The sequence below is a fragment of the Peromyscus maniculatus genome, chromosome 6 (assembly GCF_049852395.1).
Source record: "Peromyscus maniculatus bairdii isolate BWxNUB_F1_BW_parent chromosome 6, HU_Pman_BW_mat_3.1, whole genome shotgun sequence".
In the NCBI taxonomy this organism is placed as follows: Eukaryota; Metazoa; Chordata; class Mammalia; order Rodentia; family Cricetidae; genus Peromyscus; species Peromyscus maniculatus.
Window position 1 is genome coordinate 81,038,747 of NC_134857.1, and position 17,362 is coordinate 81,056,108.

Below are 17,362 nucleotides of genomic sequence, written 5' to 3' on the forward strand. Positions count from 1 at the left end.
CACCGTACCAAAGCCATCAAAGCGGAAGAGTCAGGAGATGGGTGGACGCAGGGATGTACGGAGCAAGGGAAGAGGGAGGAAAACGTGACGCTCAAGCTCCTGACTTGTGCAGCCCCATGCTGAGCCTCAAATACGGTGTTTGGAGACACAGGAAGCATTTGGTCTAGAGGAAAAGCTTGCTTCTGTCCATGCATGGCTGAGTGGAAACTCTGGAATTCCCCATCTCTGTTAAGAGAGCGCAGCCTTCCACCCTACGGTGAAGCCCCGGCAAGTCAGTAAGACTGAAAGGATAATATCTCTCCTTGTGCACATTCAAATTCCACAGAGGCCTCTTGGAAACCTTCTAATAAGCACCCGTGAGCCTCTGAAACTGTCCTTCGAGCCAACAGGGCACCGTGGTTTTTAATAATGTCAAGTGGGGGACTGTATCACTCCTGCGACCCTCCCTGGGCATGCATGCCTTTCTCCTTCTGGATGTGAACCGGTTGTGTGACTTTTCTTTTTAATCTCCGTCAGCTTATTCCCTTGGCCTTGGCAATAGCACACAGGGCTGCTGTGTTCCGAGAGGTGTAACAAAGCAGACTGGCGAGGCTGCAGGCATAGATGAACCTGTCTGCTTGTGGTGTCTCTGAGGGAGAGCACAGTGGAGATGAGCAGCTGGCTGTGTGGGGGTTGGAGCTCAAGGGACGTGAGCCCAGGGTGTGGAATTGGGGATTCCAGATGCAGGGCAGCTGAAGCCGAGCAGTGGTGGAGGCCACTCTAGGGACATCGTGCTGTGTGAAGAGTGGGCAGAGAACTTAATCCCAGAGAAGCCCATTGCTTACGAGAGAGTGAAAGAAAATGACGGGGCATTAGCAGAGAGTCGTGGAGAACAGTGTCATGTCCCTCAAATGCTGGAGAGCGATCAAAGCTTCTGTCATTCTGTCTGTCTCTCTGTGTCTACACACACACACACACACACACACACATTTCTTCATTGTGTTTACTGTTCCAGTTTCACAGCCAGAGCTGGAGTGATATCAGTTTGCTTCTCCAGAAATGGCAGAATCTGCCCCTGGTGACATGCTCTCTCAGAGGGCTGTCTACTGGGCTGTCCTGCTTTCTTCCAGGGCCTTCCTTAGCCCTTCCCTTGGTGACAGCCTGTGGCTGCTGAAGGAGTGCTGGAGGCGCGGCCACTCTTTTTAGGGCCCTCTGCCTGAGTCAGAATGTATATATAGATCCAGGGAGCTATGGCCTCCAGTGACTTCAACTTCCCAGTCCCTACAAGTCCCATCTTCACGGGCACTTTGTAGATTCCAGGGCATTGCTCTTAGCTTTTTTTAGGGAGAGGGAAGGCACGTGAACCCTCTCCTAAACCCACTAACCCTGGAAGAGATGCATTAGACAAAGGTGGAGTACTCATCTTGAAACTCTCCAGGAAATTGACTTGCCTGTCCTCGACCGCAGCGATCAGTTCCCAGGGAAACAGTCTCTCTTCTGAAGTCATCTCCTCTTGCCACTCAGTCCTTCCTCCTCAGCTCTACTCCTTGGTGATTCCAAAAGCCCCTGGTCCAATCTGGAATGACCACAGAAGGCCTGAGGCACCTCTCTTCCTCTCCTGTAAAGTCACTTTGCCATCAAGGACATTCCCCTTCCAAGAGTAGAGGAGACAAGATGTAGGAAGCAAGCTTTCTTCCTTTGGAAGCATCCTAGGCTGTAATCCCAGTGCTCAGGAGCTAAGGCAGGAGGATTAACAGAAGTATGAGCCAGCCTGGGCTACATAGAGAGCTTAGTGAGCTTCAAGCCAGTCAGCCAGGACTAGTGTGAGATTCATCTCAGAGACAGGAGAGACAGAGACAGAGAGACTGATCTGCCTTGCAGTTAAAAATCGGAATGCTAATCCATTCACTTTGAACAATTTCCCCTGCAATGTATCCTCAACATCTCTGGCTCCACAAAACCGCAACAAGAAATGGGGGTTTGGGGTGGGGGGGGGCGGCAAGGAGGTCCCTTTCACTTTCACTGAAAGAAAACCAGAAGAGATTTGCTCATATGCTGGACTTTGTCCGAGATCTTCAGTAACATAATAGGGTTCTTGTCTCTTCAGCTAGCCTCTCCGTGGTGGCCCAGCATGAGTCAGATGTGCAAGAATGACTCTATGGCATGGGGCGGGGGAGGGGGGATGACGACCCAGTCTACTGTCAGAGGTCAGCACCAGCCAGGATCAGATGCAGCAGAGAGAGACTCTATAGGGTGACCCAGCCTATGTCAGCACCCACTTCTATACCCCTGCAGTGTCCCGGACTCCTCTGACAGACTGTGAGCTTGGATCCCCCTTAGCTAGCTCTCCCTGATGCAGTTGGAAGCTAAAGCACCCTCCGGAATTCAAGCACCCTCCCCCTGCCCTCTGAGGTCGGGGCTGGGAAACTTCTCCTCATCCTCTCACAGGTTGGGGCCTGGAAGGCATCCCTGGGCCTTGGCTCCACGGAGCTGTTTCCTCATACCTGAGCTGTCCACAGCTGCATACACCCCTCCCGGCCTGCATTATTTAAAGCCAGCCCACAGGTGCTCCTTGTGAGTCACAACACACAGGAGGGCAGCGGCAGGCAGCTCCACTCACCACCCCACTCTGCCCTCACCATGGCTTCCTTGGGGCAGATCATCTTCTGGAGGTAACATGCATGCTCATGCTCTCTCTCTCTCTCTCTCTCTCTCTCTCTCTCTCTCTCTCTCTCTCTCTCTCTCTCTCTTTCTCTCTCTCTCTCTCTCTCTCCCTCCCTCCCTCCCTCCTTCCCTCCCTCCCTCCAGATTAAGAACAGGGATGGGGTCTTTGGGAGATACTGAGAACTTCTGGGCTGTGCTACAGGCCACACTTGCACCCTTATCTGATCCAGCATTGGGTCAGGAAGAGGTTAGTCAAATTCAACAGTGCACACACAGCCTCTTGGGCACCTGCTCAGACTCAGGGAAGGTTCTGGTTGGTGGTTTATGGCAGAAGGTTTTATCATCCCTACCAGGGCAGTTGTGGGCTGAAAACTATGTGTACCACACTTGGGGACCTCACGGAGATGTTTGGGCACACTAAAACCCAGTGGCATGGGGCTGCATAGAATGGATGGAGATCAGGGACTGGGGGGGGGGGGCTTTAACACAGGACACCCTCTATGCAGCCCTCAGGGGGAAGCAGGCAAATGTTCTTCGACTCTCCTGTGGTATATAATTTCTCTGTACTACCGAGCAACTCACACCAGTGCCCTACCCCAGACCTGGCAGGAAATGGGGTCCCTTGCTTTCCCAGGAGAGCCTGGAGAGGAGACCCTGGTGTTCATTGCGGCCTAACCCCCCCCCCCAGAAATGGAAATGAAATACAGTAAAAAGAAGCAAGCTCCTCTGCCACCTTTTGCTCCTCAGCTCTGTTCCAGTTGCCTTTCTCCTCAGGGCATCATTTACCTTTCTGACTGGAAAGAGATGGAAAATGAATGCTTTTGTTTTCCCTGAAATAGGTGGTGATTCGATGTCAGTCCCAACTCATTACAGTTTTTAAGATGATATGTTTGCTGGTTCTAGGGGTTGTTTGAAGGACCAATCCTCCCATTTTTATGTGTCTCTTCCAGATTTAAAAAAAAAAAAAAAAAGGAAAGGAAAGAAGGCGAGGTAGAAAGGAAAACGATTAACAATGAGAAGTCTATAAAAAGACCAAGTGAACATCACTTCCCACAGACAGCCTAGAAAATTCTTTTCCCTGAAACAGAATTCCCCCTCACTCAGGTTCAGCAAGAGGAGGGGGACAGAGCTCCACAGGATCAGCAGAGGGGGTCTGGGCAGCACCCCTTCCTCACAGTGCTGGGCCAGGGCCCTGGAGAAGTAACAGGTAGCCATCACCTCCATCCAGCATCCCAGCCTGCGAATGTCCTCAGAAAGTGCCTGTGTCAGGGGCTAACCTCCTGCAAGCACCTCTTCTCCTGCCTTCTACCCACTGCCTTCCCGTGGTATCTGAAGTCTCCCTACCCCTTGTGAAGGTTCAGTCACCTCAGAGAAATCAGTCATTTGTTCACAGCCCTGCAGCTGTATGTATAAGGGGCAGGGCAGCTTTGAACCCACTCACCCTGCAAAGCCTATGAGATGCTGGCTCCTGCTCCCACCATCGCCCTCCTCCTCCATCACCCAAGCTTAGGTCCCCAGGATGGGAAACAAGACACAAGTGTCTCTGTTGTTCCAAGGACCGGCGTGTGGGCTTTCTAATAATACATTACAACCAGCCCGGCTGGTTTTGCCGGTGGACCAGCCAGAGGTGGGTGTTGAAAATGTGGGTCCTCCACCCTTTAAGGTTTAGAGACCCATTAGGGTCAACAGAGGCTCCTCTTGTTGGCTCTGGTTGCCTTGTTCACTATTGAAATGTTGCATTGCAAAAACAGACAAACCATGAGGGGGACAGCCTGGGAAGGGAGCACTGGACATCTCAGTGGAAAGAGGGACCAGAAGCTTTCCTCTAGATACAAAAAGAACCCACTGGGGGAAACCCAGCATCTTCCCTCAGTGCCAACCAGTCCCCTGCCTTTCTCCATACTCCCCTTTATAGTTCCTCTCATTAACAACAGTTCCACGGCATAGCTCGTGGGAGGGTCTGCCATCTTCTGCAGACCGAGCAGATTGCTCCCTTAATAGAGAGTTCAATCGCTTCAAACCTCTCTCTCAGAATGTATGCTCGCCAGGGGTAAAATGCCCTGGCACATGAGGAGCTGTGTGATCCAGACTCCCCTACCATCATGGCTGTCCATGACACCAGCATTCACTCATGAAACTTTTGTCAAGTGCTGCTTGGAGTCCAAGGGTGGAGAAGTTAGACTCCCTTCTCTGAAGGTGTTGTGTTCTAGTGAACAATGTGTCAGGGTATCTATTCTCTGTGGGGTGTTGCATTAGACCCTGGGACAAAGACACCAAGATGCTGACAAGTGTATAGTCTAACAATAGTCAAAGGCTCCCAAAGATGTCATGCCTTTGTTATGGGATGATAGGCTCAGGATGCCAATGGGAGGCCTTTCTTGCTCAATGCCTTGGGGAGGGTTGCCTCAGCCAGATGTCTGGGCTCTTTCTTTAAAAATGAGTTAGTAGGGACCAAGTTAAAAAGGAGTGAGAAAATCACTTTCCGGGGAAGGAGGAGGACAAACTAAAACCTATGATCCAACACAGGAAGCTGCTCCCCACTTGGTCATACCATGACAACGTGAATTCTGAGAAGCACTGAGAAATGGGACAGGGAGGTGGCACCAGGTCACATGAGGCCTGATTTAGCAGACTGAGAGCTAGGGATGGGTTATTGGTAGCGATTGGCCCTCAAAGATTCTCAAGCAGAGGAATCTGAATTTTCACCCTAGGTAGGCAGAAGTCTGGAAGCAATGAGAGCAGACGGGAGGCAGTTGCTGTCAGAATGATAGGAGCAAGGAAGAGAGAAAGATACTAGAACCTGGGGGAAGGGAAATAGATTCGAGAAGCATGGGGAAGAGGTGAAGGGCAGATCCCGGAATGAGGTCCCTGGCCCTGGATGGGGCAGAGTGAGGTGAAGGAAGAGGGTGCTATAGAGGAGTTCCTTAAGTTTGGTGCATAATGAGTTTGAGATTCCTCTGGGACCATCAGGTGAAGATGTTAAGGAAAGCAGAAAGTGTGAGGAAGAAACTAGCATGGGTAATGGATTGGGATTAAATGGTCAGCAGCTCTCAGGCAGAGAATGGTTACATGGGCGTGTCTCCTAAGGAAAGCCCATAGGAGGCCAAAGGGCCAGGGACAGAGAGGTGAAGAACACTGACATTTAGGGGTAGGCAGAGAAGGGAAGTGGGGAAAGACTGACTGTCCAGAGAGGTAGAGAGATCAGACCTGAGAAATCACAACTACCAGCAGAGGAGATTTCCACGGACCACCAAAGCCTGGGGCTCCATGAAACCCCTCTCTCTGAAATTCAAGAAGATCATAGAACTGATAAAGACCTCCAGAGAAGAAAAGTACTGGACAGAAAAAGGGTGGGTATCTCTCTATCCCCTGAGGTGGCTAAAATAGATGATGGCAACTTGAGCAAAGGAGACTCACGGGAGCTTGGCTCTGAGTCCTGGTCTCCCATGTCCCCCCACAAATGCGAGCTGGATAATCAGACACAATGCCTGCCGCACTGTCTACCCTTGTCTGGTTAGAGAGAGCTCAGCCTTGATGAGGTTAACACTTCAAACCCCACAGAGACAACAAAAGATGAGTCCAACTTTTATCTCTTGGAGCCTATTAAACTGAAGGCTCCAGGGTCATCGGCTCCCATGAGTACTTGTGTATCATCTGAACACGTGCTTGTCCACACCTCTGCCCACTGTGGTGACTCCCACTTTTTCACCAGCAGATCCTGTGCCGCTTCAGCTTTGAAGTCTCCTTCAGCTTTTTCTAGGTATCTTAATTGCCTCTTTTATGTTCCCAGCCAGACGTGCTTATGAATATAACATTCCTGGTGCTTTTACTTCCCTCACTAAGGATCTGACATGATCATTTTTGTCAGGGAGGAGGGAATAGCTATCACTCTAGATACATATCTGAGCTCTGGCTTTAGACTGCCTGGGCTGATATCATTGTGAATGCTTACCCTCCATAAGCCTCAGTTTCCCTACCTGTAAAACGGGGCTGGTGACAGTAAATAACTGCTTGGGTTGTGTGAATGACATGTAATAATTATGTACCTGACACATCCTAATGTTCTACAGATATCAGCCATTACTATATTTATTTTATGCAAGTTCCTCTAATATGTCCATTACGTGGCTGGCTGGCCACAAGATTCTATCTTCAACTCTGGCCATTGGTGTTTCTGTCCTTACAAACAGATGCTGTAGTGATGGCATTGAGGATTTTTAAATAGCTAAGCGTGTGTGTGTGTGTGTGTCTGTGTGTCTGTGTGTATACATGCATATGCACACACATGATCATGCAGAGACCAAAGGACATTGGCTGTTTTCCTCTATTATTTTTGATCTTTGTTTTTACGCTTGATCTTAGCCAAAAGGCTGAGAGATGATATCACTGGTTATCAATGATTAGAAGTGGGGTACCTGTTTGTCAGCTTGACACATATGAGAGTCGTCCAGAAAGAGGGAATCTCAGTTGTGGGATTGCCTTTATCAGATGGCCTCTCAGTGAGTCTATGGGACATTTTCTTGATTAATGATTATGTGGGAGGTCCCAGCCCACTATGGGCAGGGCCACTCCTGAACAAATGGTCCTGAGTTGTATAAGAAAGCAAACTGAGCAAGCCATGAAGAGCATGCCAGTGAGCAATGTTCCTCTGTGGTTCTGCTTTTCAGTTCCTGCCTCCAGGTGCTGCCCTGCCTTCCTTTTGAGACAGACTGTAAAATGTAGTATGTAATCCCACTACCCTCTACCAAGTTGGTTTTGGTCAAGTGTTTATCACAGCAATAGACAGCAAGCTAGGTCAGTCTCTTACTGAGCCCAAGGCTCATTTTTTCCTGCTAGACTGGCTGGTCAGCGAGCTCCTGGGAGTTCTGCCAGCCTCTGTCCCCCAATTCTGGAATTATGGGCACACCTGGAAGTGTCTTGTTTTTACATGGGAACTGGAGGTTTGAACTCAGCTCTTGTTTTCATAGCACTGAGCCATCCCCCACTCCCCAAGATAGTCCATCTCAACCACACTCTACCCTCAGAGTTTTTTTGAGGGAAAAAAAAACTAAAGTCAAGTGGATCACACCTGTCTGTGGGTATGAGACTGTCATTTCTCAAATCCTCACCTGAGAAAACCTGTGTCTGACTGCAGCGTTGAGCATCCAGACGCTGTGGCCAGGGGCTTCCAGGTGAGCTTGGGAGGCCCTACTGTGTGCACAGCTCAGCATCTACATCTTTGATGATGCCTTGTTGATGACAAGTGTCAACCCACCCTGCAGCCAGGGAGGCTGTTTCCCAGGCTCGAAGGATATTTCAAAGATGTGATGTATGGGAACAAGTAGGGGACTCTATCTAGGTGCCTGAGCTCAAGTAGTGCAAATTATTTTTATTATTAAAGCAAGCAAAACATGAGGTGATGTTTACAGTTAGCTTAAGCAAAGCCAAGTACAGTGAGGGAATATACACGGTTTTATATATCTTAATATCTTTGGTCATGTGAAAAGAACCAAGAATATTTTTCCCAGGACTGTCTTTTCCAAAGAGATAATGTAGACATGTTGGGGGCATTTTCTTTTAAATGTCCTTGTTTTTAAGTGTATTTACATATATGTAACTTTTAAAAAAAAAATGAAGGCTGCCTTGTGGGAAGAACTTCTTATACTCTGGCCCATCCAAGGTTTACAGTAAGTTCATAGCTTTCTTACACAAGTTTCAGCAACAAAAGCAGCACCCACCAGAACACAGTTAGAGTTACGGGCCAATGACCCATAATGGTCACGTAGTTCAACTGCATCACACTTCTAATTGTCTCCATTTCATAGCTGCAGATACTGAGTCACGATTATTACCTCTCTGCCAACCCATGCTGGGAACCCACATGGTCCTAGCTTGTGCTGTCTACTGAGTTATAAAGATAGTCCTCCTTCTAACCAACTTGCTTCATCTCCTGCCACTCAAGCAGAACCCAACTCAATACTGACTGCCACTGCAGAAGACTCCCTGGCTGGCTGATGGGGAGTTAGGCTGAAGCCCCAGATTGGGGTCTCCATTATTTCAGTAGTTGCTCTATAGATGGTATTTTAGTTTGAGTTTCTACTGCTGTGAAGAAACACCATGACCATGGCAACTCTTATAAAGAAAAACATTTAATTGGGGTGGCTCACTTACAGTTCAGAGGTTCAGTCCACTATCCTCATGGTGGGACATGGCAGCATGCAGGCAGACATGGTGCTGGAGAAGTAGGTGAGAGTCCTACATCTTGCAGGCAACAGGAAGTGGACTGAGATACTGGGTGATATTCTGAGCATAGGAAACCTGAAATCCCGCCCTCACAGTGACACACTTCCTCCAACAAGGCCACACCCACGCCAACACAGTCATATCTCCTAATAGTGTCACTCCCTACGAGATTATGGGGGGCAATTACATTCAAATTACCACAGATGGTAAACGTAGCAACAAAGAAGCATAATTCTCACACTTGAACTTCTCAAGAAGCACTTGAACTTTGCGTCCATATACCCCTCAGACAACTAAAATGAAGTATGTGGCTTCTCCAAAGTCATGCATTTAAGGAATCACAGAAAAGGACATTTTCAGGGTCCTGTGACACTAGTTGCCTCAGATAAAAGCTGTGCTGCCCTAAGAAGATTGTTTTACTCAAGCATCAGGGGTCTTCAGATCTGAGCATCCAAAGCTTCATTCATATTTACCCCTGATGGAGAAATACTGGAGTTAGTTCGACCAGTCCCTTTCTCCATTTATTTGCTGTGTGACCTAAGTAAGCTATTTAATCTCTTTGTTCTTATTCCTCATCAATAAATTGGATGTCAATAGCTCCCTAGCCTTTAGGGTTGATGTGAGACCTAACTGAACTGGTAAAGGACAGACTTCTGCATCCTGTAGAATTGGCACTCAATGGGTCCCTGCTCTTGATGAATGGTTCCTTCCCTATGTTTTCTGGAGAAACACAGTGATTTGGAGGGAGATAGGGTCAGGATCATTCCAAGAAGAACCTTTGTGTCTAGAATGTTCTAGGTTTCATCAAATCAGAGATGTCTTCTTCTTAGGCCTTGCTCTGTGAGATGTAGGAGAACTCTCTGTCCCCAGAGATGTTGAACTGGGTGGACTTGAAGCCACATACCTTTCCATAGTCACCCCAATATTCCAAGTGTGGCCCGCATCATCAACCTGGGAGCTGTTACAAGAGAATATTCTTAGCCCCTCCAGGCCTACCGAACTGGAGTGGGCCCAGTGATCCGCACTCAAAAGTCCCTCTGGGTGCCTCTGATACCCACTCAGGCTCACAGAGCCACACAAAGCAGTTTCACTCAAGTCTGTGATGCCCCAGCAAAAGGGCAAAGGTTTAATCCAGATGGACATAAACTTCACCTGAGATCAGTTATGCCATATTCCTCTTTAAAAAATGTTTAAAAGAGCAATGGATGGGTCTTGATAAAAAAAAAAAATGAAAGCAAAGGCATGGATTTCTACAGGTAAGAAGTCTGCATTCGGTTTGCCTTTATATTTACCTTTCGAAATCCCAAGCCTAGCATATGTCAAGATTTATGATAGCATCCTTTCCGGCTCGTTTCTGCTAGTTCCAGCAAGACAGTAACAGGAGAGAAGTTTCCTTTCTTTTTCTGTAGATTTAAAGTGAAAAATTTCATGGAATAAAAGCCAAAGAAGAATTGAGAAACAGCGTTAGTAACATCTGGGGGCATCGAATGGTACCTTTTATCTAGCTATTCCGATTCTTTGTGTTTTCTTTGCACTCCTGCTCCCAGAAGTTCCACACATCTCATCTCTTGTCTCTCTTCAGTCCTCTGACAAAGCCATGCCTTCTCATCACCTTGGTCTCAGATGATTGTCTGACTTCATCCTTCACGGAGAAAATGGAAATGACCAGACAGGTACTCCTTTACCTCCTCATTTCCCAGCTGCCACATTCATGGGTGCCCTTTCTCTGACCTCAGACTAGACATCTGGGTGCAGATTTGCCCAGCACTATCAAGGTCATTTCCACATACTCCCCATGTGTCTCATCTCCCAGCTCATGCACACTTCCTCTAGCTGTCCCCATCAATCTTCCCTGTACTTCTATTCCCCCAATCAGCACACAGACCAGGCATCAGGATTTTCCATCTTAGAGAGAAAAACTGTCTCTCAGCCTCACACCTGCTCTGGCTGTCCACCCCATCTCGCTCTTTCCCTCCTCAGCCAACCTATTGCAAGGCTGGTCTACAGGGATTGATCTGATGGGTGTCCTGGGGGGTTCTGAACACAGAGTGGACCTAGCACACCTGTCCATTCCGGGGTAAACTACTTTCTTACTGTGTGGCCTTGAGTAAGCTTCTTATTTTCTTTGTGCCTGGGCTCCTGATCTGGGAACCATCTCCGAGCCAATACTACAGGATCGTGTGGGGAATACGCAAATTGAGCTTGACAAAGCACTTACCAAACCCTCACTGCCGCCTACCTGTGCAGTTGTGATGCCCCTGCTTGGATCTTTCATCCCCACTGGACCAAGATATTACATCTGCCGATGCCTCTTATCACATTGCCTCACATTGTTGCATCCGTTCTTGCTTCTCTCTTCTTCCTTTACTTGCCTTTACGACAGCTCTCAATACAGATGCCCTATGACCTCCTGGAAACACTCCCTCTTTGGTTTCCACGACAGCACGGTCTTCTTTCCTGTCCCTTCCCTCCTCACCACGACATGGGCCGCAGCTCTTGGAGCCAGCCTCGGCTTCTCTACACCTGTGGTAGCAGTTAACATCCTGTAGCCAGGGAACTCGCCTCTGGCACAAGGACCCAGCACATCATTCCTGTCCTGTGTTTGACGATGGATTCTTTCCTTTGCCAGAAGGCTTCAGGCTCCAGGAGCAGAAGGTAACAGCACTGGGACCATCACTCTTTGCAGTGGCTGGCATACCCTTCATAAAGCACCGTGAGGTGTGGGAGGGTGAGTCAAGTAAATAACAGACAGAGCTGGGCATGGTGCCTCATGCCTGCGATCACAGGGGTCTACCATGAGTTTAAGGCCAGCCTGAACCCTGTCTCAAAAAAACAAGAATGAAATCCATTCTTTTAAAGCAAGCACTATGTAGTGTAGGAAGGAGCATCCTGCAGACCCCAGAATAGCCTCAGTCAAATGCCCTTAAAGTTTGGGACATTTCCAGACAGGTCCTGATGGAGAGCACTGTGGAGGGAGAGTCGGGTGAGGAATCACTCCAAGCAAGGAGCTAGTCTTTGATTTTAGCTTCTACCCATCCAGAGAATCAATCCATTTCCCATCCCTTTATTCTTTTCTTCAAAGACAGGATATGTCTTGGTGACTGTCTTTTCGGTTAAAAAGATGCCACAGTCAATGGGAAAGTCCTGTCCTCCTGTTGGCTTGAGGCCAGGTGACCTTCATCTAACATCTTTAATGCAAGCTTGTGGAAATTCAGCAAAAGCCAGCCAAGGCCCTCTCCTTGCTACCACAGACACCTTCATTTGGGGGCCAGCTCTGTGGGGCTCCCCTGCAGAGGAGCCCCACCTGGTGCTTATTAAGTCAGTCCCTTCACAAGGACAGTGCACGAGGAATATGGGAGCTGGGCTTGCCAATCACTGCTAGACCAGAGCTTGTGACCTAGGCTGCATCTGGGAGCAGAACAGAAGGGAGAGAAGGAAAGCAGACACCCGCCGCCCCCCCCCCCCCCCGAACATCCTTTATGCAGAGAAATTCCCCACTGAGGTCTGAGGAGCAAGGGTCTTCTTCAGTTAGCTGGGCCTTTCTGAGCAGCCCTGTGGAGCTACAGTATCGAGGCTGTTCCGCAGGTCAGGCTTTGCCTGAAGGCATGGGCAGAGGAACTCCTGCGTGCAGTGATAAGGACAACCTCCACCAGCTTCCCGCAACTGCTGCTGCAGTGCCCTGAGTAAGAATGAGAAGACACTTTCCATGGCAACCGCTCTATGACTGCCCGCCAGGTGCCAGATGAACCCACCAGGCTCTTCTGAGTGCACCTATGTTACTGCTGCTCTCTGTTGTCACTTCCCCTGATAAGCGTACAGTATTTTGAAGCGTTAAGATTCAGTGTTCGGGGCCTTGCTGAGACAGCTAATCATCCTATGTAAAGAGTGTGGCTATTTCTTTTTTTTTTTTTTTTTTTTTTTGGTTTTTCGAGACAGGGTTTCTCTGTGTAGCTTTGCGCCTTTCCTGGAGCTCACTTGGTAGCCCAGGCTGGCCTCGAACTCACAGAGATCCGCCTGGCTCTGCCTCCCGAGTGCTGGGATTAAAGGCGTGCGCCACCACCGCCCGGCAAGTGTGGCTATTTCAAAGAGAAGACTTCCAGGCTTTGGGAAGGAGCTATTGGCAGCCGCAGAGATAACTCAGACAGAAGAGTGCTTGCTATGCACACACAAGGACCTGAGCTCAGATATTCAACAGCCACATAAAAAGCCCAGCAAGGCTGTGCCTGGCTGTAATCCTAGCACCGAGGAGGTGGAGGTCGGAGGATCCCTATTGCCCAATCTGTGAGCTCCAGGTGCTGAGAGAGACCCTGCCTCAAAGAACTAGGTGAACGACAATAGAGGAAGACATCCAACACTGACTTTAGCCTTGCATAGTAGCTTGGATGTGTGGGCACACTCCTACACAAACGTGCACACACATACCTTAAGTGCACACACATGAGCTGTTGTGTGCTGGGAATGCCTATAGGTTTTGGAATCTGTGTGGGTGGGCTGCTTCTGGGGGGGGAGAGGCTGCTCAAAGGATAACACTTTACCTTTAGGTCTTTTACTAGTGACTTTTCTCATCTCTGTGATCTGATATTTGACAAGAGACAACTTAAGGAAGGAACTTATTCCGGCTCATGGTTTGAGGGAACAGAGTCCACTGTAGCGAGAGCTGCACTCATCTGTGGGTATAAGAATGGGTAGTTAGAATACAGTTAGAAATTATATTGAATAAATTAGGGAATGGGAAGTAGTAGGCTCTTCTCTAGAATCGATGACTTCTTTAGCTATGGGTGGTTGGTTAGGTTAGTCCACATGGTCAGGAAGGCGCGATGGCAGGCAGGATGACTGCAGGAACACATGCCGGAGCTTGCTCACATCTCAGTATACCAGTAGAGAGGGAAGAATGCTGGTACTCATCCAGCTTTCTCCTTTTTAATTCAAAGACCCCAATCCATGGGATGATGTCATCCATATTAAAAGCTGGTCTAACCCCCTTCAGTAATCCTCTCTGGAAACATGCTCATAAATACTTCCAAAAGTGTACTTTCTTAACGCCATTGGTGTTCTTAACCCAATCAAATTGGCAAATGAACCATCACAGATCTTCAATTCTGCCCAGATCAGTAAGGAGGCTGGGAGGTCTCAACATGGTCATGCCTGGTGGTCTTCTCTTTGATCTTTCTCTCCCACCTGGAAAGACAGGAACAGGATCTTTGGGACTGTCTCAGAGGATAGTCTGGTATGGACTCAAACACTGAAGGAATAATGTGTCGTCTGCATTTTGACCAGTTGGGGATCTCTGAAGTAGTCTCCACCTGTTGGGAAAAAAGTTTCTTTGATGAGTGAGAGCTACATTTATCTGTGGGCATAAGGATAAGTATTTAGAATACAGCTAGAAATTGCATCTACTGGTTTAGGGAAATGGATGTAACAGGCTCTGCTCTAGGATCTAGGACTTTTAGCTCTTGGTGGCTGGTTAACCTTACAGTATCACACATGAATTCCTTCCTATTGAGTGGGACTTCAGCACATCTAGATAGCTGTTGGCTACCCCCAAGACAAAGGTGTCATGATTGCACCATTGGAAAGAAACATCTTGCTGGGTGGGTCGTAGGCTTTGTGACTGAGAAGGAATACTGATTGCTTTTCTCCCTTGGTAGCTTGCATAGCACCTTCCAATGCTATGAGGGCTAGCTCTCAGGAAAAAGGCTTCCAGGTTAGTTCCAGCTTGATTCCTCCAAGTCCTGTGTCCAAAGTGTGTGGTGTCTTTAGCAATAGGATCTCACATTCTTTTCTAGAAGGCTTCAGGGGCAATGAAAACCAACTATACTTTTTTGTAGTCCCTTGGACTCCCATGAGCAAGAATCAAAGGGAGGTTTCCCATGCCTAGCACAAGGGTTTTGGTGAATCTATGGCTGTCAGAATATTATCATCCTATGTGTATATCGTGTGTGTGTGTGTGTGTGTGTGTGTGTGTGTGTGTGTGTGTGTTTAAATAAGCTTATAAACTAATGTTCTCTATGGCTTTAAAAATATTCTTAGTGTTATTTATCTTCCTTCCTCCCTCTCCCTTTGTATTACCCTCTCTCCTCCTCCTCTTCCCCCTTTAAAGTGCTCCCCATTTCCCCCATTTCCTGCTTTGTAGCACCTGTTTCACTGTGAAATACAATTGTAACATTTAAGGAAATGTTGAAAAGAAAAAATCCCAAAGTCATCCATGGATTACTCATTGGAAGTATTTTCTTTTTGTTTCTCCCCTTTTAAAGCCAACTACAAATAATTGAAATAGTTGTTTATACTGGGGAAACCCTTTTATAGTCTGTTTTTCCTATTGAATATTTGTGTAAATAAAACTAAATTTGCAAGTAGTTGTACAATTAAGGAATTGTTGCTTAATGCTGCAGCAGTCATAACCCTATACAGGAATATGTCTTTGCACTCCTGCCCAGTTAGAAAATGCCATATTAGGCCACTCGTATTGGCTACTTTTGACATCACTCTGATAAAACTCTTGATGGAAGCAACATAAAGAAGACAATATTTCTTTTTGGCTCATGGTTTCCATCATGGCATGGAAGACATGATGGCTGGTACGGCTTGGTCCATGGTAGTGGGAACTTAGAATGTAGCATGTTCATACCTTGAAGGAAAAGGAGAAGAGAACTTTTAAAGGCCTTCCCCAGTGAGCCACCAGCCAGGCCTCACAGCCTCCCCAAACAGAAAACCAACTGTGGTCCACATGTTTAAACACATGACCCTGGAAGACACTTAGATCCAAACCATAACGACACTGTTCTTCTTGAAAACTTATTCGCAAGACCTGATGGGATTCACCCTTCTGCTTTTTAGAAAGCAGTTCTACTCAACCCAGTGTCTAGTTGAATATGAGCTCCATGACTTGGGTACTCGGTAGTGTTTGTACGTTGTACCGAAGACAGTACTTCCCAACTTGACGTCTAGGCTTTTCCCAGAAGAGTTCTGTAGTCAAGCAAGTCTGGAAATGCTGAGTGACATTAGGATTGGCCATGTGAAACTGCCAAGGGCTAGGAGTTTTTGTTGTTGTTTTGTTTGTTTGAGACAGCCTGCTGTGTAGCGCAGCCCACCCTTGAACTTACGATCCTTCCTCCATTCCTTGCTGCTCAATTGTTTCTGACCAGAACAGCCGTAAATCCCACTGGTTTAATCGAGCACAAATGCCTCTGTGGCACTCATTATGAACATTAGTGCTCAAGGCTTGGAGAGTTCTACAGGGTAAAGAAACCACTGTGATGAGCCTCATGTTATAAAAAACTCAATCCTCTAAAGTTATACTAATTAGTACCCATCAGGACACCATAGGCATGGGAAAGAATAGCAGCTGTTGTTCCATATGCAGGTCTTGTAGGTGAAGAAGGGAAGCTGAGATATGTTTACCTCATATGAGATATGAGTTGTATTGGCAGAGTCACAGCATCCTGGCCGGGAGTAGGAGCAGGGCTTCAGGTCTCAGGAAGAGCTTCATTAGCAGAGATAGCCACCATGAGTAGCATGCCAGGGTCCTGAAGAGAAAGCGCTCTCCATGCCCTCAGTTTCCCTCAAATTAGAAGAATTAGAGCTTTGAACCACTCCCTGGAAGGGAGAGTTGGACCTTTCATTTCTAGGAAATCAAAAGGGTTGTTTGCTCTGATCGGCTTTCAAGGGGGCATGTTCCATACCATGTGACCCCACCTATATCTTAGAAGTTAGGAAGGGACTGGTAAAAGTCTAGCATGGCTGGGCATAGTGATACAAACCTTAAATCTCAGCACTTGGGAAGCAGAAGCAAAACCATCTCCATGAGTTTCAAGCCATCCTGGTTTCTATAGTGAGCTCCCTGACAGCCAGGACTACAGAGAGACCCTGTCTCAAAGACAACGAGGAAAAAATCTAGCTGTAACTCCAGGCCATTTTGGATCCGAGCAGTATGGAGGTAGGCAAGCCTCACTCGCAGCAGCAACAGGGGAGGAGGAGGGAACCCAGTTATGTGAGAGCTGCAGGGTCACAGCACCCATTGCTTATCAACTCTCTGAAGACAGCTGTAGAGGTGTGTGGCTTGATTTCTGGGAGAGAGAAAGGAGCAGCCAGAGAGTCTTTAACCTAATAATCATTAGAAAAATAAAAATCCCAGGGCAGAATCAAGGGCCTGGTCTGACATCCAAACGACATGGGCACCGGCTGAGCGGATGCCCAGGAGGCCATGGAAATTCCTTCCCAGGAATCCCCACACATTTCATATCCAAAGCCGTCACTCTTTCAGACCTCCCCTGCTCTAGCAAGTCCTAGTTGCTGGGCCCCGCTTGCTGCATGTGGCTTTCTTTCCCTGGTAAACCAGAAGGAGATTCCTCTGGGGGCACTGGTGGCTCACCTCAAATGATTTACTAGATAAACATGGCTGTTATTTTGACTGCTCTCTCGTTATTATAATTGCTAATTAGTTCCTCTTTACAGGAAGTGGCTATCACCCTAGTTTATGGGTGTTCATCTGATTTGC

General features: G+C 47.7%; 1 protein-coding gene across 1 annotated transcript in view; it reads left to right on the forward strand.

Moving 5' to 3' along the window:
* The first annotated feature begins 2,491 nt into the window (after positions 1-2,491).
* The window catches only part of Vtcn1 (V-set domain containing T cell activation inhibitor 1), a 65,296-nt gene continuing 50,425 nt past the window's right edge, over positions 2,492-17,362 (forward strand). Inside the window, exon 1 of the mRNA XM_076574720.1 lies at positions 2,492-2,651. Within this exon, the coding sequence (XP_076430835.1) occupies positions 2,620-2,651 (32 nt within the window). The 5' untranslated portion in view covers positions 2,492-2,619. The remainder of the gene's footprint in view (positions 2,652-17,362) is intronic.